The sequence below is a fragment of the Xiphophorus maculatus genome, chromosome 22 (assembly GCF_002775205.1).
Source record: "Xiphophorus maculatus strain JP 163 A chromosome 22, X_maculatus-5.0-male, whole genome shotgun sequence".
NCBI lineage: Eukaryota > Metazoa > Chordata > Actinopteri > Cyprinodontiformes > Poeciliidae > Xiphophorus > Xiphophorus maculatus.
The window spans coordinates 8,338,588-8,352,986 of NC_036464.1; the positions used below are offsets into that span (position 1 = coordinate 8,338,588).

A 14,399-nucleotide genomic window follows, 5' to 3' on the forward strand; every position below is an offset into this window, starting at 1 on the left:
GATACATTTGACCCTCATTAAATTACGCCGTTGAAATAGATTTAGCTACTTCCTGTGAGTGTGATATCCGGATAGTCCGGTGAACGAATCGAACGTCCCTATCAGTCTGTGGGCGTGGTCTGCTGCTGTCGTCACTGGATGACAGCTAGCTGTCAGAAAGTGAGTTCATTCCCCGAGTCGAGTAGACGGAGCGTTGTCGATAGTTTTTATTTTTCTTTTCTTTTGCTATTCCTATTGACATCTAAGTACATCGAATCGGCAAGAACGGATCAACCTCTTCACCGAGCCCGGCCATGGACGAACAGGCAGGGCCCGGCGTGTTCTTCAACAACAATAACAACTCTGTTTTAGCCGGCGGTGGGAAAGGACCGCTGCCCGATGGCGACGCTGGGGAGGCGGCCAGGGCGCAGTACAGCATCCCGGGGATCTTGCACTTCCTGCAGCACGAATGGGCCCGTTTCGAAGTAGAGAGGGCACAATGGGAGGTGGAGCGGGCCGAGTTGCAGGTGAAAAACGCTTCAGCACACGTCACGTAGTTTTGTCACTGATGATCGTTTGGCTGATTTGTGTGTTTTATATCCCGCTGAGTTTCTCTGTTTGATTGTTCTGGTGACCAAGCTAGCTCGTTAGCTCAGTTAGCTAGAGGCGCTGCAGCGCCCTCTAACCCCCGTTCCAGCTGCACGACGGCTGTTTCCGATCTCTTTACGCTCTTAAACATCTAAACCTGCCAGATATTTAGTAGACGTGCTTTAGAAATTACTAATATTAAAGAAATGTCACAACAAAAACCGTAATTACAGCTAATTGCGGTCAGACTAGTTATTGTATAGCAAGGTAAGACGGATTCCCTTCCTTTATATATTATACTTAAACGTATTGGACGTCGCCTAAATGCATTTTATGTGCTAATTATTAGTAAAAATCATAGAATAAACAAAAATAACACACTTTTACGGTGTTCGGATTTATTTGTGAGCCGTCTTTTACTGTTCTTGACAGTGCGTGAATCAGGAGTCAGGATTGTTTATAAAGCTAGCTTCCAAGCTACTGCCACTCCTGAAGAGAGGATACTGTCCTGATGGTCTTTTGTACAAGTTTTCTTCCATTTCATCCCTGCATAAATGCAGCATACTGTGTATTTATACTAAGGCTAACAGATGCTTTATCACGTTTTTCTTCCTTTTAACGAAATGGTGTAAACTAGTAGTTTTTGTATAATAAATTAGATTGACCTGAGTGGTCGTAGTTTGGGAAGCCTGGTTTGGACAGAGGTGGGTAGTAACTCGTTATTACATTTACTTGTGCTTTTAGGAGTAATTTTATTACACCATACTTTTTACTTTTACTTGAGTAATATTATTAAGCATTGTTGTTCTTGCTTGCGTAAAATCTGTTTGTTCTTCATTAAATTAAGAACAATGTCTTGTTTTATACACAAGCTTTATTGTTCTGTTGTTGTTTTCTATCTGCTGAGCCATTTGTTCCATTTGGAGATCAGTACACAGTACAGTAAACACTATATAATGCCTTTACCCTGTTCTAACATTATCTACTGTGAGTATTGGTTTTCTAAGTTTTACATTGAACATTTTTTAATTAGAAAACATTTTTTCCTGCCTAAATTCATTTTATGATTATTTGTTTGTGGGTTTTCTCGCCAGAATGTGAGAAAAAAAATATGTTTTTCTTTCTGAAGACATCATCTGTTACTCTGTGCTTACATAGTCCTATGCCAAAATATTTTCTTATTCTTTTTATAAAAATATCTTGGATGACTACTTTTTACTTCAGTAAAAATATACTGGAGTAGTGCTATTTTTATTTGAATGTAATCAAATTTTTTCTATTGCCAATATTTATTGAAATAAAAGGGACAAAAGAAAAGAAGTGTATAAAGTATCCTGCAGTTAGAATCCAAGCGACAAAAGTCCGAAGTTTCTCACCAACTCGGAAGGCAAAACCCCACATGGCTGCAACATATTCAAAGTATACCTGCAATAACAAACTCTTTATTTGTCTGTCATGAATGTCTGCTAGTGGTTGTGTTGCTGTGGTGTTTCAGATGCTGAAAAATAAACTGTTATTGTCCCGGTTGTTTAGTATAGGGGTTAGGAAATATATTATTTCCAGACCAGAATAATAACCATAATAAATAATTTGTGATAATATTTGCAATCCTCAAAAACTGACAGCATGGTTGGGATTGTTGTACTTTGATCTGACTAATGGAAGTCAGTTAATTTGAAAACATCATTGAATTCAATTACTATCTGCTCTTTGATGGTACAGCTGTACCAATTAATGTAGCTTGTGTAATGAAGTAGCTTATTTGATAATGGGTATGTTTAATGTCATTGTACGATAGCCGAATAGTAGCGATGACTGATGAATATTTACATATTTTATGTCAAAAAGAATCTTATCACCTGTCCCTACTTGTTCTTGGCTCATTGTTAATAACTTTACAGCTGTGTTTAGAAAAGTCTGGAAGACCATAGAGTTCTTACACATTTATTATATGTGATTTGTTTTTTTTTACAAATGAAAAAACAAATCACAGATCACAAAACTGTGATAAATAATCTTTATGTGCCATAGATTCATATGGTCCAAATGTGATAAATATAAATGTTATAGGTATTGTAATGGAGTCAATCTAAAGTAGAATGGATATGAAAAACATAAATACTATTGGAAAATTCAAACCCAGACTAGCAAATAACGGGCTAATAAATGACAGAAATGAAGTGATAAAACAATTGTTGACTTTTATGTTGAAGCTGTAGTTAACAGTATTTTTTTTTACAAATAACTTTTAACACCATGCTACTTACATAATTGAATAAAAATAAAAGCATTTACCAGTTTTTCTGTGTCCAATTTGATATGAAACTCTTTATTCAAATGTCCTAAATGTTATGAAGGCTTCTGATGAAAAAGATACAGAAATATTCAGCTGGAAATGTATGAAATTTTAACATTACTTTGACTTTGCCTTTAAAACACCATCAAATAGAAAGCCATGTTGGAAAGCCAAATAGAAAGGTGGATTAACATTTAGGTTCAACCTGTTCTGTGATGCGTGGAGCATCAGATGGTAATGCCCTACTAATGTGCAAGCAGGTGCAAAGAAAATGCTTTGCACTAATGGTGTCAATCATAGCCTAAAAAAAAAAGAAATGTCTAGAAAATGAAAATGAAGTTGGGGAAACTCTGGAGTTTCTTCCTGATGAAGCAAAAACAATCTATATAATATATCATGTTCATACAGAACCTTTAACAGCTAAAAATTACAAAGCGCTTCATAACAACAGAGCATAGAAATTAATTCATACAGATTATTAAAAACATATTTAATGAGACAGGTTATCTCTTGTCTTTTTTTCCCCTGTTAGTTCTCACTAAGATTAATGGCGTTACAGATAATTAGCACCAACATTCTTCTCAACACCACTTCATCAGCTTTCGTGCTAATGGTGGAACCTGTCCCGCAATTTGAGAACCGTGGCATCCTTTGTCAGGGTTTAGCTTTATTCCAATATATTATTTAAAACCTTGATTTCTCTTTTGTTTTTTCTTTCGACTTTTGACCCAGTTGTAATTGTGCCTTTTCTGGATCCCAGACGACAGAACACATCACCCGGCAGCGAGGGAGACACTGCATTGTTTGTACGTTGATGACGTATGCCACGTTTTGACTCAGCCTCATGCAGCACTTTCAGGCTGGCTGCTGTAACTCTGCTTCCTGTCTGCTGTCATGAAATGAGCTTATCAGCAGAGCAGTCGCTGCAGCAGCGGCACGGCTTGGGGAAGGCTGCTACGCGGCTTTGCGGGTAGTTTGTTTGTGGCGGCAAAATGGGGCGCGCTCAGTTTAAATTCTTGCTTTTGTCGCACTAAACCCTGACCGTAATTGACTGACTGTAGACCGTTACCAGCGGTTGGCTTTCTCATTATTGCTCTGTAATCCCTCTAACTCTCCTACTGATCCCAGAAGGGACACGTCTTTTGTCTATTATGGAAATTGGTCTTAGTCACCATTTCCTATCTTTATTTAGCACTTCCTCACAACCGTAGAGCAGGAGCAATGAAGACGGTAAAGCTTCCTTATGGGCAGTAACCTCGGGCTGCCCTTGAGGAATGCTTACATATACTGCACGTCTGTATAGAAGACGTTGGTGGATTAACATTTAGTGATGAATAATGGATGGCTGCATTGGACACCGTAATGGACGATGCCAAGCAGCATTGTAGTTTTTTTTTTTGTTTTTTTTGCTCACTACTTCCTGCAGCCACATCCGATGCCCTCCTACTTTGCTACGTTAGAGTCTGAGCTGATGTGTTGTGCTTGTTAAAAGCTGCTTTTCTTTTAAAATTAGTGCTTGTATTGTCAAACAGCTAAAGGTGTCTCAAAGCAGCTCGCTTGTAGAAATGTTGCTCAACCAGCCTGTTAACTGGAGCTGCGGGGGGGGGGGGGGGGGGGGGGGCACTCCTCTTTACCAGGGAGGGCACAGAAACCTGTCGCCTTGCCATTTCTCAGTAACTCATTCATGATTAAACTCCATAGGTGGGATCTTTTCCTATCAGCTCACAGGCAAGAGCTGTAACTTGTAGTTGCAACTTTGTCCTTGTGATCAAAATAAAAAACTTTGCTGAATATTATTGTTTTCTCTGATACTGAATTGTTTTTTTTCTTGTATAAATAAGCATAATCAGTGGTTCTGATGGTGCCTGGTCCTTGAGGCTCACTGCCCTGCATGTTTTAGGTGGAACATGCACACCTGCACCTACAGCATACCTTATTTCAATTGATTCTTGATTAACATTGGTCTAGCTACACTACTTGCAAAAATTAGACACCATATTGACATATTTAATGGAGATAATCCAGTTCAGAGGCCTGGATAAGACAGACAAACCAACGTCGGCCCAGCGGAAGAGGGACGCCTTGAATCGAATCTGTTGGTGGTGTGTGGTCAAGTTTCTTTGCTCCTTAAGGGGATAAAGAAGGGAAACAACAACTCGGTCGAAACAAAAGCTCCCTCTGTTGTTACAGCTCTGTTAATGTTCAAACCTTGGAAATTAACATTTGATTGCTGCATCTCTACTGCTCTACTACAACCGTACAGTATAGCAGTAGAGCAGTAGAGATGCAGCTGTTACTAGCTGCATCTCTAATTAAATTGGAGATGCAGCAATCAGAGATTTGTGGCCTCTTTCTTCTCTCTGGGTTTTGTAAGCTTTGACCTGTTTTGAAGAAGTTACAAGAACGACATTCAATGTGTTCTTTCCCCAGTCTTGCTGTTGCCAAAAAAGCAGTTACTTTAAAACTGGATTTTCTTTTTAAATGTAGAACTTCACATCTTAAACTGTCATTAGTGTCTCGTTTTAGTTCTTAGCACAGCTAGGATGCATTATCATGAGGATCGTTTGCACAGTTATAGATTGAAGCAGAAATCATTATGAATAATTGTTGTGACTTAAAAATCAAAAATCGGGATTTTCAATAAAATCCTAACACAGTACAACAAAACAGTGCAATGAAAATTCAGCATTTGCTGTTTTACTGATTAGTCCCAAGATCTTTTCCAGCCTTGGGTCAGATTACGTCCAGTGAAGGCCATCCATCCAGTGTACCTCCTCAGTTCTTTTAGCTTTGGGGAAACCCTTTGCTCCATGGGGGTATCTCCTTGCTCGAGGCGCCCATAATCAGACACCAAGAGAAGGTTGAAGGTGACTCAGAGTGCGAGGTGTGGATTTGTCCTTTGCAGTTTGATTCTCCCTCTTAGCTCTGCAGAAAGCTGCATGGAGCTCTTTCCCATCATAGTTGTATTTACTTTTTACAAATAGCAAAGCCTGAAGCATAATTATCCCAGTGGTTCAATTGCGTGCATCAAACCATGCACATATGCACACTGTGGCATTCAGAATGGTAGAGGAGGGAGTCACCTTCATTCCTCGGTTGATACCGTGTCCACCCGCACTCTGCGGGTTATTTTTTGCTCTATAGCATGCACCTACTGCCTGGCAAAGCTTAAAAAAGGCTCTCGTTTCCTGATTTAAAAATAGCATGGTGGAAGTGCTGGTTTGTCACTATATCCTTGTCCTCAGATAAGAAGTTACTCCAGCTGATCTAAAATACTCCGGGGACGATAGTGAGTAGTTTTTAAAGGGGTTTTCTTGTACGATGGCCCTCTGGGAGCTGTGTTGCTAACTAAAGCATCTTCTTCCGAGCTTTGCACCAGAACTGACACTAGAGCCGTTTCACTCTGCTGCCGAGATGCCTCGCTGTCAGCTCGTTAATTCCCCTCTCCTTCCTCCATTCACACTTAACAGCCTTCATCTGGTTACGCGGGCATGCCAGTGACTCGCCTGCCCACTCCGGTTTTAAGCTGATGCGCTTGTAAGCTAAAATAGTCGTCCTAGATCTATTTTTGATTTAATGTTTTCCCTTTTTTTTCAGGAAATAATGAATTTTTCATTAATTTTCTTTTAAAAGTTTCACAATAATGTACCAGTCGGTTTAGGTTGGTACTCATTGTGATTTCTTTTTAAAGATGGCTGCACAAGTTTAAATGCATGTACAAAAACATTTTTGAAGAAGTTTGTTAGAACCAGCAGCATCTTTGGCATGCATATGTTTATATTTTTGTATGAAAGTGAATATTGTTAAAACATAAGATGCTACTCTGAGCTATCTTCATTTATAAGCCAAAATATATTTTAATTGCTCTTTAATTTGTACTAAATCATCTTGGCTTATCTTCTAGTTTAGGGTCTCATCAGTTTCTGTAGAAGCTGCTGTATACCTTGGGTTGAATCATGCTGGGTATTTATAAAAAAAATCAGTCGTATGTTTCTCTTTGCCCGCAGGTGGGTTGCATAATTTTTTGTTGCCCTGAAAGCTCTTACATCACGCCTTTACTTGCACACACAGTGAGGAAACGCGCTCAGGAGCAAAATGAACTTTGAGTGAAAAGAAAATCCATGATTGAATGAGTGGAAATCTGTTTGTGGAAGGCAGAACGACGCAGTTCTGAGCTGTTTCTGTCTAAGGATTTTGTCTGGTTCGTTTTCAGTGTTCTGGATTGCTGAGAAGAAATCAAAACCCGAGTGAGAGCAGCTCACCGTGTCAGCCTGTCTGTCTGAAATCCATTACTTGTGGACGTGAGCAGGATCGAATTTCAGCATTTGAAGGCATCTTGCCCTGTAATCTATTTTGTGGGAGATATACTTTGAACACTGGATTAAACTAAGTGATTCCAGAATATGCCTAAATGACAAAAATAATGAGTCCCAGACCAAATTATAACATGCTTAAGTCTTGCATGTAATTTATTTAAATGTTATTACATAGTGGACCTCTGCCTGGTTCAGTATTTCCCGTTTCAAATATTTTTCTGTGGAACGCAACTCCAAATTTCTTCTGTAAAATTAATCTTTTTCTGGATTTTTTTTTTGTGGAGCATTAAAAAGAAAATGGTCTGCCATCACTTCAAAGTAAAGAGCCATTTTTACCCTTTGTTCAACTACATTAAACTTGTTAAAGACGCAATTATTACACAAACTTTTCAACAAAAAAACCAAATTTTAGATAAATGTTACTATATAAGAGGAAATTTGTTATCTTTGAAGAACCACCATTTAGTTTAAAATTTCAAGTATAAAAATAATGAAAACATCAAACTTGACAAAAGGAGGAATTACATGTTTTGCTCTGGATTGCTTATATTTGTGGCAAATTATGTAAAAAAAAAAAAAAGTAAAAAAAATTAAACTGGAAACGTTTCTAACCTGATGACAAAAATAAGTAAAATATTACTGGTACTTTTGGTGTCAATCTGCTGTAGAAGTTTATGACAACTATTCCATAAAAATAACTACAGAAACGTGCACTTTTTTTTTTTACACTTTATCCATATTTAAAAATAATTATTATAAGTTAAACTTATTGATAGCTGTTATATAAGGTCCAAATATCTACGTCCAGTTCCAGAGTTTAATTCTGCTTGGTACATTGTTGTCTATTTCCCCCCCAAGTACAAAAATAATGAAGATTGTAGATATTAGCATCTGTAGTAGTGCTGAGACTTTTTTCCCACTGGATTTATTAATGCATACTTAGGTTATTTTGGGTTTATGCATGAGAGAGTTGCTGCAGCAAAATTATCACTGGATGCAGATATCATCCAAAATTTTCAAATGTGTGCATCCCTACTACAGATGTACCAATGTACCAGTGCCCACCACAGGGCTGTGGTGGGCACTGTGGGCACACAATAGATAAAAATAGGGTGATGTGACTTTAGAAAAATAAAATCTAGTATGATTAGCCTACACTTTGTTTTCTTTCTTTACTATTACTCAATATTCCCACCACTCCTTGAGCGTTAGCATCTTAACTGAACAAACACTGTATTGATTTACTAAGGATCCAAGCACCCAGAATTATAGCATTCTACCAACTATTGCATCCAAGGAGGTTTTTGCAGTTTTGCAACCAATGAAATTGTGACCATGATGATGATGCTTGTCATTCAGTATATTCTAATATTAAAAATGTGTAAAACTGTACTGGATAATAAAAAAAAACATGCATAAAAACACAAGAGCTTTCTATGTATTTGGAGCAGTGGGATCTTCCTTTTGGATATTAAAAGCATCTAGTGGTTGAGACTTAAACACAAAAATATTCAAAATGCTTGTGAAGACTTTTCACTATTAACAGTTACAAATCTGAGTTAAAAGTCTTTTAATGTAAAGTTCCATGATCTCTCATTGCAAAATGTTAATGTTTAAGCTCAGAACCTCCTATCTGCTGGATTTTTCCTCATTTGCAGATGTCACATCAGATGAGAACCAGGAAGGCTGCTCATATCCAGTCTGTCAGCATAGAAAAAAAAAATATCACGCCCTTCCTTGTAATAGAAAGAAAAACCCTCCAGTCAGGTTCACTGGGAACACGCTGAAACACACATCCACCATTTCATTTTCTCAGATTCATTCTACTCTTTGGCCATGACTGTATGGTTGTAATTTGAAGTTATAAGAGAAAAGAACATGACTGTAACCAGATCACAGCAGTCTCCTGCCTCGCCTTGTTTTGCAGCTTTCTTCTCTCTGCTGCTACTAGTTTAAAGGCATGCGTGGAATGCACTTGGCTGGTTATCAGGTCAGTCATCGTGTTGCTTGGTCCTCTGTGAGCGTAAAGCGGCGGTAACTGAACGGCGCTTCGTTTGCATTGTAAATATGGGATTTGCACCAACACCCTCCTTTCCTTCTCCCAGTTTGCGGCCAGTGGGGGCCAGCATGTGTGACCATTTTGTTTGTGTGGATTTCCCACAGTTGTGAACTTTCTTTTCTGAATGAAGGAAGCACTCTGTCCAGATTAAATGGACTCATTGTGTCGGAGCAGACGTCTGGATGATGCCGGATATATCTGGTTGTTGGGGAAATTTCGGACTTTGAATTAGTGGTTTTATATAAACTTAGCATTTACATTCTTAGTTCTTGTTCTTGTTTCTTGTCTTCCAGTTGCATTAAATAAATGGCTAAACTCAGAAGAGAAACATAAGTTTCTAGCAACAGGCAGCTTTTTCTTTAAAAGGTTTTATTATAGTAAAAAAAAAATATTCATAATTTTGCTACTTTGCACTAAATCTGTTTCTTCTGGCTGCTTTTCCTCCCAGAGTAGCGCTGGGTCAATGCATCAGAGGGGCCCTTATCCAGCAGAGCAATAATGCAGTCAGTGTGAGGCAGGGAATTAAATGCTTCCTGTGTCTCTTTATGTCCAGAGTTGACTCATTACATTCTTCCCGAGGTTAATGTTTGATAGAAGCGAGAAACCAAGCCAGAGACTCACAGACCCACACTCTTCTTCTTTATCTCTGACACGGCAGTACGCCAAATGGTTCCCGGTCCAGCGCTTCATGTGGACGAGGAAGTGGACGGTCAGCTCGCCGTCTCCATCGATGCACACTCAATTTCATCTACAGCTAAAAAAGCTTTCTTATGTGTAGTTTTGATAAAGACCTGGCTCATATCGATAAAATGTTTCATTGTTTTGTTTTTCCTACCTTTGATTTCAGACTTGTCTCTGTGCACATTATGACAGAAGAAGCTGGGTGTGAGGTTTATAGCAAGTTGTTTGGTTGCCTGGAAAATTACTTCCTGGGTTTATGCTGTGTTACATTTGCCTTTAAAAGCTGGAGCTCATTGGTTTGGAATGATGTCACAGGCGAGTCGACTGCGGCGCGAGCAGGAGATGAGATTCTCGATGCAGGATAACCTGTATAAATATCACGGTGCCACAGGAGGAAACCTACAGTTTAAAACCAAATTGTGATCTAATTGCTCTTGTTGAAAACGCCTTCAACTAACAGTGCACATCAGTATTTGGATTACTCTGTGCTTCACAGAGCTGAAGAAAACTCCAGTCACTCCGGCAATTTCTCAAGATGAGAGGTTAAGGTTACTGCTACATGCACCAAGAAGTGTTGTGGATAAAATAAATAAAATAGGAATAGTCAATTTCTGTAAAAAAAAAAAAAAAAGAAAAGAAAAGATTATTTTCACAAGAAAAAATGTCAGTGTCTGATGTCAAAAAGTCACATATTTAAGTCAAGAAGGAAAATGTATATGATTTAAACTAAAAACGAGATATTCTGACATAAACTTGGACATTTGAGACAAAAACATCAGACGTTTTCTAAGTTTTATGTGTTCAATTATTCAGATGCACAGCTGGATATTTTCCAAAGTGTAAGGAGCACTTTCCATATCATAACATCTCACAGACCACAAGGTTTTGCCTTTGGTCATGCTAATTTCTTGCTAATTTAAGACAGGTTTATTCTTATATCTATGTAAAATTAATGTAGAAATTTCAAAATTTTTTGGGAGGGAAATTTACTCCAAAAAAAAAATAAAATTACATTTGTTTTTCTTTTCCTTACAATGGCCCTAATAAATGCTCCATTCTAATTGTAACAGTAAGGTGTCTAACATCAACTAATACCGCAGAAACATGTCCACTGATAAAAGATTGAATGGTTCTGATTTGGTGTAGAGCTCCTACAAAATATAACAGGGATTCATCACTGTTACTATTACAAATGACTGACAAATATTGAATCAAAGCAAAGTTACGTAATTTTCCATTAATTTATGAAGTGACTACCTGTAATATGCTGCTCTTGGTCTCCATTTCTGTAGATATTTGTGAGCTACATGCTGAAGCTCATTGAGAATGAAGAAAAATAAAAGATAACATACAAAATATTCAGCAATATCACATGCTAATTACCTTGATATATCTATGCTATAATTTCATAGCATTTGTTACAGTAAATGTCAGAGGTTATATTTTAGTTTGCCTGGCTCCATGTTTTTGAGAGGAAAGTCAGAAATCTGAGTGGTTTTCTGCTGCAGTTATGGTTCTTTGTTTTTGTTTGGTGTTTTGTTTTACTACTTTTATGATGATACAAAATCAGAATTTCCAACCCAGTACCAACTGTGTAGAAAACAGGAGTACAATAATGTAATGATGCAGTGTGGCCTACACTTTCAAACGTTAATGGCTTGCTGAATGAAATATCTTTGAACCTAACATGGACAGATATTTGGTTATTTTCAGCTGGGTTTTTACTCAAATACAACCAAGAAGGCACAAAAAAATAAATTAACATCCCAGGTTTGTAAAACAAAAAAATAACCCAACAATTATCCTAATGAGGTTGCTGTTAGGACCACTTTGATCTTTCAGAAACTCTCCTCCCTCTGATAATTGGATTTCAGCCTTTTTAGTCAGAGTGATTTATTTGCAGGGACTCTCAAAGTCCAATTAAAACAGTGAGAAATTTCCATGGAGTGGAACAGTTTGATCTGTTCAAGCCTAGTTTCCTATTGCCTTATTGTTCCCTTCCCTCACTTTTTAAAGGTGATGTAACAACGCAATCAAACCCCTGACTTTATTTAACATCCTTTCAACCATTGTATCTGACTTAATAAATATAACCGGTGCCTCTTGATGACATTTATCTGATTTAAGCTCTTTTTATGTTGGCATTGGTTGGTAAGAGGTTGTATTAGGTTTTTAATGCTGCTTATTTGAACCACATTATAATAAACCCAGAGTAAATCCTCATAAACTGGATTGAATAAAGAACTTCAGGTTGTAGAAATGTGGTGGGTGAAGTGGTGAAAGATCCACTCTGCCTCTCTGCATGTGATCGGTGCCAAATACTCCACTGTTTACTCTGTCAAACTGAGTGCCAGCAGTTATAATAATCCCGGTTGAACTGGAGCTGTTTCAGGAAGGTTGTTCTGAGGGCAGTCCTGTTCACTGAATTGTGACGGTGTTGTGAAGATGCCCATAGTCGTTGGAGGCAGACTGAGCTGCCGTGACTCATTTCTGCAGGCGGCAACTGTTACTTGTGAGTGCTGTGAAAGTGTGATGCAGCCTACTCATGCTGGCACCTTCTGCGTTTTGAAGCAAGCTGAAGGAAATTTGTCTGTTTATTCTCCCTTTAGACAAAGTTTGATTCTCATGTTGACGTTAGACAGAAGCTTGTCTCAATGTGCTTGTTGGTGATCTTGTCAGATGGATTTTAAAGGAAGGATTTTGATGGAGAACAACAGCATACGCTCTTCTTTTTTTCTTTGGCAGCTTTTTGGCTCAATAATGCATGATCAGTTTTGCATGTTAACTGATATTTTTGTATGTTTTTTTACTTCTTAAAATCTAAAATTTCCTAAAAATAGTTCTCGTATCCTTAAATCTTTACACCTTACAACCTCAAACGTGAATATGTATTTTGGGGATTTTCCCTGGAGGAAAATTGTGCATCTTTTTCTCCCCACTAACAAAAATCTTAAGCTCACATTATAAATATATTTCCTGGTATCCAAGTCAATGCTTTCTAGAAACATATTTCACTCAATTATGTCCAGATGTGTGCTTTCTCCAATGCAGCTGATTCAAATTAGTTAATTACTTTCTCAGCATGCCAACAGATTCTGCAGAGCTATTAATGTGACTCAGGAGCTGAGAAACGTCTTAAGATCAGCAGAACATTGCTACACCTTGTGGCTTCAAGGCTTCTACACCTTGAAGCCTGTCTGCTACACAGTCTTACGTTAGCTAAACAGATCAATGTGCAATGTGTACTGTATCTGACATACACTAAAGATTTTATTTTAGCAGAAAAGGCTTTGGACTAAACTGTTACTCGTGTTAGCCACTCTAGCACCAAGTACAGTGTATCAGGCCTAGGCACACTCTAAACATTTGCCAACAAACCACAGGAATCACCCACTGATTTCAAAAGTAACCAACAAAACGACGAATGCCCGACTTACCCAGCCTTGCAAGAACAATAGGCATCAGTGATCTTGTCCACAGCTATATTGTAGAGGGTGTGTGGATCTGCCGTTTTCCTCATCGAGCGAAAGCGAAAGTGACGTGCACAATGTTGGAGGCATCGCGTGGCTCAAACACCTTGATCTCATCCAAAAAAGATGACATGAACTTCTTAGTTCCTCTGTCCATTGTAGTAGCTGATAAATTGTGAAAATCTGGTAGAAATGATGCACTAATCGAGTCAGAAATACACTGCAGAGAATCAGTCAAAGAGGAATACGCCATGTTTACATAGAAACAAGGCGCAGCGAGGCTTTGTTTGTGAGACTTGCGACCACGTGGGATTTTCTAGGTCGGTTGTGGGCGGAGCTTGGAAAGGTCCATTGCAGCAAGTTTCCCCAACCATCTCCTTTATTCATAGATTTTTCTGTAAAATTAAAAAGGTGGCATTTAAAAAGTCTTAAATTTGACTTCATGCAACCTGCAGATGACTTTTTTAGGAAAATGACTTCAATTGTCTCAAGTGGACACTGCTTTGTAATTACGTGACTTCTGAAGAAAGTTAGTTGCACAAGATTTTATTTAGGAGCAGCATTGTAAAGGGGAGTGTATAAAAGTGTAATCCATAGATATCCCCCTTCCTTTTGTTGGTCTGGTCAGTAAAATACAATGACGTTTGAAGTTGTAATATCACAAAATAGAGGAAAGTTCAAGGAATATAATTACACTATATATTTAGCCAAAAAAAACTGTATATAAAACATTGTTATTGATTTATTAGGCTTTTATATTTTTGACACAGACTAGGATAGGAAGTAAAAAAATAAGAATGAGAGTAAAAAAAATCATTGTATCAAAGTGAAATTGGATGCATATTAGACATAATGCATTATTCTCTCCATTTGCTGACATGCAAACCTTCTAGTGATTTATGATGGTAATTTTTAAAATCCCTGTGATTCTGCTTTTTGGTAGCTTTCTGCAGCAGCTTGTGTGAAGAGTGCTGGACTGTGCTTTGGAGCTCGCCCCACTATCGATCTAA

The 14,399-nt window shown here is 38.0% G+C and overlaps 1 protein-coding gene across 4 annotated transcripts in view; it reads left to right on the forward strand.

Moving 5' to 3' along the window:
• Positions 1–145: 145 nt before the first annotated feature.
• The window catches only part of strn (striatin), a 33,341-nt gene continuing 19,087 nt past the window's right edge, over positions 146–14,399 (forward strand). For all 4 annotated transcript variants that reach the window (XM_023327769.1, XM_023327770.1, XM_023327771.1 and 1 more), the window contains exon 1: positions 146–506. In XM_023327769.1, coding sequence (XP_023183537.1) covers positions 294–506 — 213 coding nt within the window. In that variant the 5' untranslated portion in view covers positions 146–293. The remainder of the gene's footprint in view (positions 507–14,399) is intronic.